This window comes from Haemorhous mexicanus, chromosome 6 (assembly GCF_027477595.1).
Source record: "Haemorhous mexicanus isolate bHaeMex1 chromosome 6, bHaeMex1.pri, whole genome shotgun sequence".
Classification (NCBI taxonomy): domain Eukaryota; kingdom Metazoa; phylum Chordata; class Aves; order Passeriformes; family Fringillidae; genus Haemorhous; species Haemorhous mexicanus.
In genome coordinates this window covers 18,625,637-18,634,337 of record NC_082346.1, presented here as the reverse complement: position 1 = coordinate 18,634,337, position 8,701 = coordinate 18,625,637, and the positions used below count along the sequence as shown (strand labels likewise).

General features: G+C 51.9%; 2 protein-coding genes across 2 annotated transcripts in view; both read left to right on the top strand.

Annotated features, from left to right (window-relative positions):
- The first annotated feature begins 12 nt into the window (after positions 1 to 12).
- Positions 13 to 1,927, top strand: TNNI2 (troponin I2, fast skeletal type). The gene is made up of 5 exons (XM_059849069.1): positions 13 to 164; positions 447 to 575; positions 965 to 1,054; positions 1,195 to 1,371; positions 1,681 to 1,927. The coding sequence occupies exons 1-5, from the start codon at positions 54 to 56 to the stop codon at positions 1,777 to 1,779; spliced, it is 606 nt and encodes a 201-aa protein (XP_059705052.1). The 5' UTR covers positions 13 to 53; the 3' UTR covers positions 1,780 to 1,927.
- A 685-nt stretch (positions 1,928 to 2,612) lies between these two features.
- Positions 2,613 to 8,701, top strand: part of LSP1 (lymphocyte specific protein 1) — a 48,749-nt gene continuing 42,660 nt past the window's right edge. Inside the window, exon 1 of the mRNA XM_059849065.1 lies at positions 2,613 to 2,782. Within this exon, the coding sequence (XP_059705048.1) occupies positions 2,703 to 2,782 (80 nt within the window). The 5' untranslated portion in view covers positions 2,613 to 2,702. The remainder of the gene's footprint in view (positions 2,783 to 8,701) is intronic.

Here is an 8,701-nt window from a genome sequence, read left to right as displayed (position 1 = left end):
GGAGCCATCTCCCTGGCAGGGCTGCAGGTCCTTGGTGGACTGTGGGGAAGGGCATGGGGAAGGGCAATGGAAAAGGGGAATGGGCACCTGATAACCTTTTCTCTTTTTTCTTCCACTTGCAGAAAAAGAGGAGGGCAGCCACTGCCCGTCGGCAGCACCTGAAGGTACGTGGCACTGCTGTGGCTGTGGGATGCATGTCCCGACCTTCCCACCTCCCATCCCAAGCCAGCCAGCTCTCAGCACTCTCCCTGCTAGAAGAGGCCACGATGCACAACATAGGGGCCTCCCACCCCACTCCTTACTGGGTCTCTATCTTATCCCTTGCTTGGAAATGGTGGTATTTATGGGAACTCCCCTCTCCATCAGGATTCCCACTCCCTGATGACCCCCCCTACCCTCCTTCCTTGCTTCCATCCTGCACTGACACTTCTCCTGCTGCCTTCCAGAGTGCTATGCTCCAGCTTGCTGTCACTGAAATAGAAAAGGAAGCAGCTGCTAAAGAAGTGGAGAAGCAAAACTACCTGGCGGAACATTGCCCTCCTCTGTCGCTCCCAGGATCCATGCAGGAACTTCAGGTACAGGCTTCTTTAACCCCTTCTGTGCTGGAGCAGAAAATATTTGACTCCATCAGTCAGCCTGGTGGATCTAGACTGACCTTCCCATCTTGACTCTCTCCTCACCTGGGTTACCCTGGAGCCTGATGAACATGCAGCTGGCTTGAGAGGCAGGTGGGGTCTCTCTGCAAACAGAAGGGTTGGAAAAGGCTGGCAGGAAAGATGTGTTTTAAATGATGTGTTGAGGCAGCATTTGCATGCAGCCAGTAGCAGGGAGCTGGCTGACAAGCCTTCTTCACCTTAGTCCCATCTAGTCTTCAGGACTGAGGGCTTTCAGAGCCGGAGCGGTCAGGAGAGAGGAATCATGTCTGGATCCTAGCAGTCAACATCCCTCTTTGCTTTCTTCCCAGGAGCTGTGCAAAAAGCTTCATGCCAAGATAGAGTCAGTGGATGAGGAGAGGTATGACACAGAGGTGAAGCTACAGAAGACTACAAAGGAGGTGAGTTTCCTCTGGAGACATCCTTCTGGGGAGTCTGCAGCCCATTCCTCATGCCTCCCTGCACTGCTTGGGTCCATCTCATTAAACCCATGCCCTTCTCTCTCTCTGCCCCCCCCCCCCCCCCATTTCATCCCCCCCAGCTGGAAGACTTGAGCCAGAAACTCTTTGACCTGCGTGGCAAGTTCAAGCGGCCGCCGCTGCGCAGGGTGCGCATGTCGGCTGACGCCATGCTGCGGGCCCTGCTGGGCTCCAAGCACAAGGTCTGCATGGACCTCCGAGCCAACTTGAAGCAAGTGAAGAAGGAGGACACTGAGAAGGTATCCTTCCCTCTTCCTTTTTTCCCTAACAAGAGTTGCCCCCACCCTTCAGGGTCACACCTCCCTGTAAGATAGACAGGGTTGAGAATGACTCTTTCTCCATAATGTCCTTCTTCCTGCTCTGTGTTTCCTTCTCTGGAACCCATGATGTTGAAACAGGAGGGTGCAGTTCAAAAAGATGTACAGCATGGGTGGAACTGGGCTCCTCTAGCTGACATGGGGGTTTCCATGGGTGGACTGGTGTGGGCCCTGGGCCGGGTGGGTTCTTACCACGGCACCATTCACACCAACACAACCATCCCTCCCCAGGAGAAGGATCTACGTGATGTCGGTGACTGGAGGAAGAACATTGAGGAGAAGTCTGGCATGGAGGGCAGAAAGAAGATGTTTGAGGCTGGCGAGTCCTAAGCACCTGTGTCTCCACAGCAGTCCTCCTCTCCCCGCTGTCCCTGCTGCCCTGCCAGGCTCAGGGGCACTGACTGGGTGCCCTTTCTCTCTAGTTTTGCGAAGAGCTGCATCATGGCAGCAGTGATGTAAATAAAGCTTTGGTGGGAGAGGTGGGTGTTGCCTGCCTGGGTGGCCAGACCCCGACTCATGCCATGGTGCCAGCAGGGACGGCCTCACTGTGGCAGTCCTGGTGGGGATTGGGGAGGCTTTGGCAGGGGCTGTGCTGAGGACGTGGGGGACCTCTCTGCTGGTCCCTGTCCAAAGCTGCAGATGCCCATGCCCTTCCCCAGTGGTGAAGAGACAAAGAGACAACAATCCAAGCCCCAGGAGGCATTGCAGAACCCCAGCCCATGATGGCATCAGCAGGAAGCTGTGGGGAAGAGCTGAGAGGAGGGGAGTGGGGTGGCATCTGCAGGGCAGAAGCAGACCCTTTGGCTCCAGTGGGATTTGAGAGTTGCAAAGTCAGGAGAACCTTGGCAGCACCTACAGCAGCACCCCGGGACTGGTATGGTGTAGGGTGCTGTGGTTTAGAGATGATGGCTATCACCAGAGTGGCATGGGGAGCTGGGGGGAACAGTGGGTCACTCCTTTCCCTGCCGTGGTGGGGATGTCCATTCCACCCACTTTTCTTTTGGGTTAGCCCAGGACTTCCAAAATTTTAGCTGCTGGCAAGTAAAATCTTAAATCAGTCTCAATGGTTTTTAAAAGAGAACAAAACAAACCCTAAAATTCACCTTCCTTCTGCCCCCTCCCATCCCCCCAAACCCTCAGCCCATGAAGTTTCCGGCACAGCTCACTTCTGCTGAGCACAGGAAAAGCGAAACAGTGGCAGCACCCTGGTGCTGGAGCTGTCTGTGGGGCTGCTGTGCCAACCAGGGCAGAAGATGTCAGACTCGGAGGGGTGCCAGGAGGGTGCAGAAGGAGTGAGCCAAGTGGGAGATGAATCCCCTGAGGAGAACGAGAGGTGAGGCTTGGGGACACCACAGCTGCCTTCCAGACCCAGGATACTGGGAAGCTGGGAAGCTGGGGGGGCACAGAGGGAAAGGAGGATGTGCAGCCAGAACAATGATGACCCATGAGGCTGAAATAGGTCAGATATTCCATCAGGCTTTTGACAAGCTTCTCCAGGTAGGATGAGACTTAGATTTCCTGAAGGTCTCATCCCCTTTGAACTTCAAAGCCCTTGGGAAGGGGTTGATTGAGTGGGAACCCCAGCTCCAGAAGCAGGAAAGCTCAAGTGAGTGGTCTGATGACCTGGACCTTCTCTGCAGCTGAAATCAGCCCCATCTCTAAGCCCTCTCTAATCTGGAGATCAGCTGCCTTCTCTCCTTGCTGGGCACATCTGATTTCTTGCTGCATCCCCTACTCTCCAGCCGAATTAACCTGGCAATGTTTCAGGCTGGCTGCTGTAAAATTATACATCTCCCTGTGCCTCTGCTCTGCTTTATTGCTCTATCAGCAGTGACTGCAAAATTTGGGGTCTTTCACTTGAATACAGACAGCTTTCCATGAGGGCTAAAAGAAGACAGATCAGTAGCAGAGACCACATCTGCAGATAGATAAGCTTGGCCAAAGTGCATCACCCAGAAGTGCTCAGATTTGGACTGGATTCAGGCTGAGCATCCAGGGAGCTTAGCAGGTTGCCTGATTTTTCACCTCCAGCTTCAAAGCTCACATTAGCATTTCTCCCCAAGGCTTCTGAGAGCTGGCACAGCTAATGTTGGTGGGGAAAAAAACCCCTTGAGTGACAATGAGAGGAGAAAGGTGTGTCATCTCCTGTCATCAGTGGTTGCAGTGAGTGCTTCGGCTGACACCTGACAGCAATTAGCCTGGGCTGAAGATTTGACTGGAAGCTTCAAAAGGTGCTGGAAGGCTCTGTACATGACTTGGTGCTGAAACAAAGGGGAAGCCTTGGCTGCTGGGGGAGCACAGGGGTTTCCTCAGCACCGGGATCGATGTGATTCCCAGCATTGCTCCTGGCTGTGCCTGTGCTGCAGGCTCAGCTCACCTTGCAGCAGCAAGGAGCAGGTGCTGTGTGTGGCCCAAGGCAAGCAAACCTTCCTGCTCCCCTCTTGCTACAGTGACTGCAGCTACTTTGGTGCATGCAGGGCCACCACTGGGGTCTGCTGGTGGGGCTGGGTCATCTTGTTCCCTTTTCTGTTTCCTGCTGGAGTTTCAGCTAAATAAAAGGCTGTTTGGAGGAGTCTGTTCTGTGGCACGCAGACCCTTACAGCCTTGTTTAAAAAGAGTGTGAACGCCGACAGCAGGGTGGCACATCCTTTCCTCTCTAGCTGTGTTTTAGAATCTTAATGAATTATGAAAATTGATGGCAAAAATAGTGAGCAGAAATGAGTTCCTCTTTGTTTCAAAAATACGAAGAATTACTTTCCCTTACAATTTGTATAATTGTTTCACGTGCACCTCTAAACTTCTCTTGCTTTTCCTTCTACTGTTTAAATGCTTGCTAGACTCTGGTGATTTCCACTCCCAAAATGGAGGAAGGAAGTGTTTATTTGCTGTTTGGGTCTACCTTTTCTCACCCTGTGGCTAGCTTATCTCCCTGATCTCCTCTCCTTGATGAAAAAGCTCTTTTCAGGCTGACCCATGTATGGTTGGAGGCAGGACAAGGCTCTAAGGACACCTAAAGCATGATGGATGTCAGAGCAAACAGTTTTATGATGGAGCTGCCAGGAAAGCAAATCCCAAGGTTCCTGGGTGTATTGCAGAGTGGGAGATGTCAGGAGAAAAATATTGGTGCTGAGTTTCTGTAGACAATGAACCTCGTCTATTTAACTGTGCCCAGTGTATATAGAAGCATGCATTAGAAAAGGTCCTAGAAATATTAATTTGAACACAGCCTTCTCTGTTTCCTCATACAAACTGGGACATACTGGCAAAGTCCTGCTGATGCTGGTGTAACTCTGCTTAAACCAGACCTGTGTTATGCTCTCTTCCGTGAACTAGAATTGCTGTATGGGAAACTGCTGTGGTGTGAGCCTTCCCAAATACGTGAGAAGCTGGGGGGAGCTTGGGAGAGGTGACTTCTTGGGTTGTCCTGCCTTGATGGGGAGGGGTTGGGAGCCCAGTATGCACAGGGTCTGTTACTCAGAGCTCTCTGTAAAGCTCTGGAGGCTCCAGGTAACTCCTGCCCCTAGTTCCTACACCCATGGCCAGGCATGTCCCTTGGGCTGTGATCTGCAGGATATCTGCACCTGGGAGGCAGATTGGATTTGGATTTTCCCACATTCCCTGTCTCTGTCCTCCTGGGGCTTCCCTCCCCATGAGCTGCAGGGCAGGCAGCCCATGTATGGTCACTGCCTGGGGAGAGGCTCTGCTGTGCCAGCAAGCCCCAGGCTTTTCCTTGCCCCGTCCATCCCCAGCTGTCTTGAATTCTCCAGATCCTTAGAGGAGTCTCAAGGGTCTTTGCTGAAGTGACTGCTGTTGCTAAGTATACCCATGGTTGGAAGGAGGTTGTTTGGGAAAACTGATACTTGGAGAGTTTTTGGACCCCTCAGTACACCAGATTCCTTGGGGGTAGAATGGAGGGATGGCTGATCCCTGCTCAGGAGTAACTGGTCACAGTTTGACCCAGCTGGGCTCATTAAAGTGGAAAAAAATAGTAGGGAAATTAACAGGGGAGGACCAGATGGATTATTTAATGAAGCTGGGTTATACTTCTGGTTTCCAAATTGGATATAGGTGGTCTGGCAGTGGCATTAGGGATAAAAAACTGTCTCTAATTATAGGAGGTATCAGGTGCCTTCACTGTCCTTTTCTCCTTGAGGAAAAAAAAATAAATTAAGCCTGGCTTGCCTCGCCTTGCTTCCAGGCTTATTTTGCTATGTAAAGCTATGGGTTTGGAGGAGTGTGTGTTAAAGCAGGGGATTGCCCAGCAGCCTTCATTTGAATTGCACTTTTCTTTCTAAAACACAGAAGACTCTCTGCTGGCTGAAAAGCTGGCTTTTTAAAAACTATTGGTGTGAAGTCTGGCTCTGAAGCTTGTGGGAATCCCTTGCCCCTGGATTTTGTAAGGTGAACTTACTTCAGAGGGTTTAGGGCTTTCCCCCAAATCTGAAAACCCTGTGATAACTGGAAGGGCTGGCTGTGGAGCAGGGAAGTGCTTAACCTTGGTATGCCCTGGGGATCCTGGGCCCCTCTGCTCTGACCTTCACTGACCTTGCTAATCCAGCCCTGCCTGATGCTCTGCCTGCATCCCCCTTTGCATCTGTCACCCCTGTGACCCACATGCCCAACTGTGGGGTCTGCCTGGGGGCTGAGCTGACTCCTTGCCGCCCTGGTGCTCTCTTCAGAGCTGGGCTTCCTCCCAGCTAGGCACTCATCCAGCCTGGCTGCTGCCTCTGTCAGGACATTGACTCACATCTGGACAGACCACCTGGCCAGGAGGTGCTCCAAGACCTCCTCAGTGTCATGTTTTTGTTGGGAACAGCTTTTTCTTTGAGGGGGGTGGGAATCCTGACCCGAAGAAAGTTGTTGCTCAGGCTCCAGGAGGCATTGGTATGAACACCAGGCTCCTGAGACTGTAATCTGGCTCTGAGTGACTGCAAACCTGCAGTGGTGCTCAGGGGCTCAGAGGGAACATCACAAGGATTTGGTGCTCTCCATGCTGCCCTCCTGGCACAGTCCAGCTTTGCACACCTGCCTGGGAGGGACCGTGCCTGCTCACCTGGAACAGGTGAGGGAGGGCTCTGCTCCCCCAGCCTGCACAGCAGCTTGGAGCTCCTGTAGCTGCAGTTCCTCTTCTCTTTATGAGTCCAATAAACTCCTGATCAGGCTGTCTTTGGGATTACTGAGGGGGTGCTTTGGCATCCTTTGAAGCCAAATGCACAGGGAATGGATCTCCACGGTGTGGTTCTGTTCTAAAGCTATGAGGAGAAGCCTTGGGGATGTACATCAATGGAAGGAAAACACAAGGGTGTGTGATAGGGGCTCAGGCCTCTTTACCCAGGTCATGTTCTGGATCATGGCCATCTGGTATGGGTCAAAAAATATGTCCTAGGAGGTGCTGCACACTCTGGGAAAGCAGCTGTCCTGCAAGACATGAATTTGGTGTGATCAGTGCAAGAGGAATACCCACGGTGCCCAGCCAAGTTCAGGGTGTCACCATGGTGGGTTCTGTGGCTACTGCCTCAGGGATAGAGGACAGGTGGCTACTGCAAGGCCAGACAGCTGAGTTGAGATGTTCAGGGAGGGGAAGGGATGCCCTGGCTGTAGAACTTGCCCACTGTGGGTTTGGTACCCAGAAGAGGTGTTTCCTACTGGACTTGTGTGACATCTGCCAGGCCAAGGCATCCCACACTTGACACCTGTGTTCAGGCACCTGAATCGCTCCCTGATTTCCCAGAATCAGCTAGGAAGCACAGGCCACTTGTGAGACTTGAGCCCAGCTCTCCTGAGGCTTGGCCAGGTGTCTCGCAGTCCTGTCCCCATGTTCCACAGAGGCTCAGTCATGAGTGGGTTAACCAGCCCCACTTGGAGCCCATGTATGTTTTCCCTGCCAGTGCATCCATCCTAACACACACCAGATGTGTGAGGCAGCCTTTGAAGTGTCTTAATCCCAGGTTTCAGCACTCAGAGTTGTCTTTCTCACAGGCAGGTCTCCAGTGCCATTCTGGGGGCTCCACTCCTGCAGCCCCCATCCCCTGCAGGAGAACTGGCAGCAAGGCAGGACAAAACATCTCCTGGTTTTTGCTACTTTAAGCAAGTCCCTCCTGGGATGGGCTGCTGGGGCTGGCAGCAGAACTCCATCTTCAGTCACACCTGGGAGTGCCAAACCCAGGAGCTACTTGGGTTCAGCCTGTCTCACATGAGCAGCGGTGGTTCCCAGCAGCCTGCTGCATCTGGTAACTGTCCAGAAATACATGGATAAAGAGGAAGATGCACGAGCAAACCCAGCTGGATTTATTTAATGAATGGAAATGGCAGTCAGTGGGCTTCTATCGGCTTAGTTGGTGACTTCCATCCAGTGGTCTGAAAACATGGGGCAATCTGCAAGCAATTGATCTGAGAAGTGCAAGACTCAGATTAGCTGGAGCTCAGTTCATTTGGATTTCTCTTGCTACTGAGCAGACATGTAGGCCCAAATGCTTTTGTCAGTGCATGTCAGCACCACCCCTCGGCCTGCCATAGAGAAAGCTCTGCCAGTTTGCATCAGCTGGAGCTCTTTGGTTCTTTTGCTTATGCACTCATTTTGAAAACAGATTTTTTTTTTTTTTTTTTTTTTTTGTTAGGGATTCATTCTGCATTACCAAGGAAGCCTCTCTCCCAGCTCTAGGTATCTGTTGCTTGCTGCAGCTGACTAGACAGTTTGTGCAGTGCCTTTTATCAAGTCTTTGCCAGATAGCTTGGAAAATATGATCTCCTCTTCTGTGCTTGTGCATGCTTGTGCTTTTCTGCTGCAGAAGCAGTTTCCTTTCCAGTGCAAGCTTGCTTTGGAGCCATTAGCATTGACAAACTCTGAATTATTGACAGACCCCAAACAATCACAGCTGCCAGCTATTTAGGAGGGGCAGAGTTCTCTCCCAATAAAATTGATGACAATAATAATTCCCTTTTGAAATAAGTGCCTCCTTGCTGTTGTTACATAACTTCCCATACCAGGAGCTGGCAGCACTGTGCCCAAGCTGAGCTGTCTTGAAGGGCAGACTACTGTGATACACAGGCTGTGCACCCCTGCTCTGGTGGGACCTCTTCCTGGGGGTGGCACTTGTCTCTTCTGCTGCTTCTGCATCCCAGTTGCCATCTTCCTGCATACAGCATTAGCTGCCCTTTGTGCAGAAAGGCTCCTCAGCTCTTTTTTGGGCCTCACTTTGGAGCATTAATGACTATTCCCCCTTGATGGAGCCATGTGCCTTCAAGCTTCCTG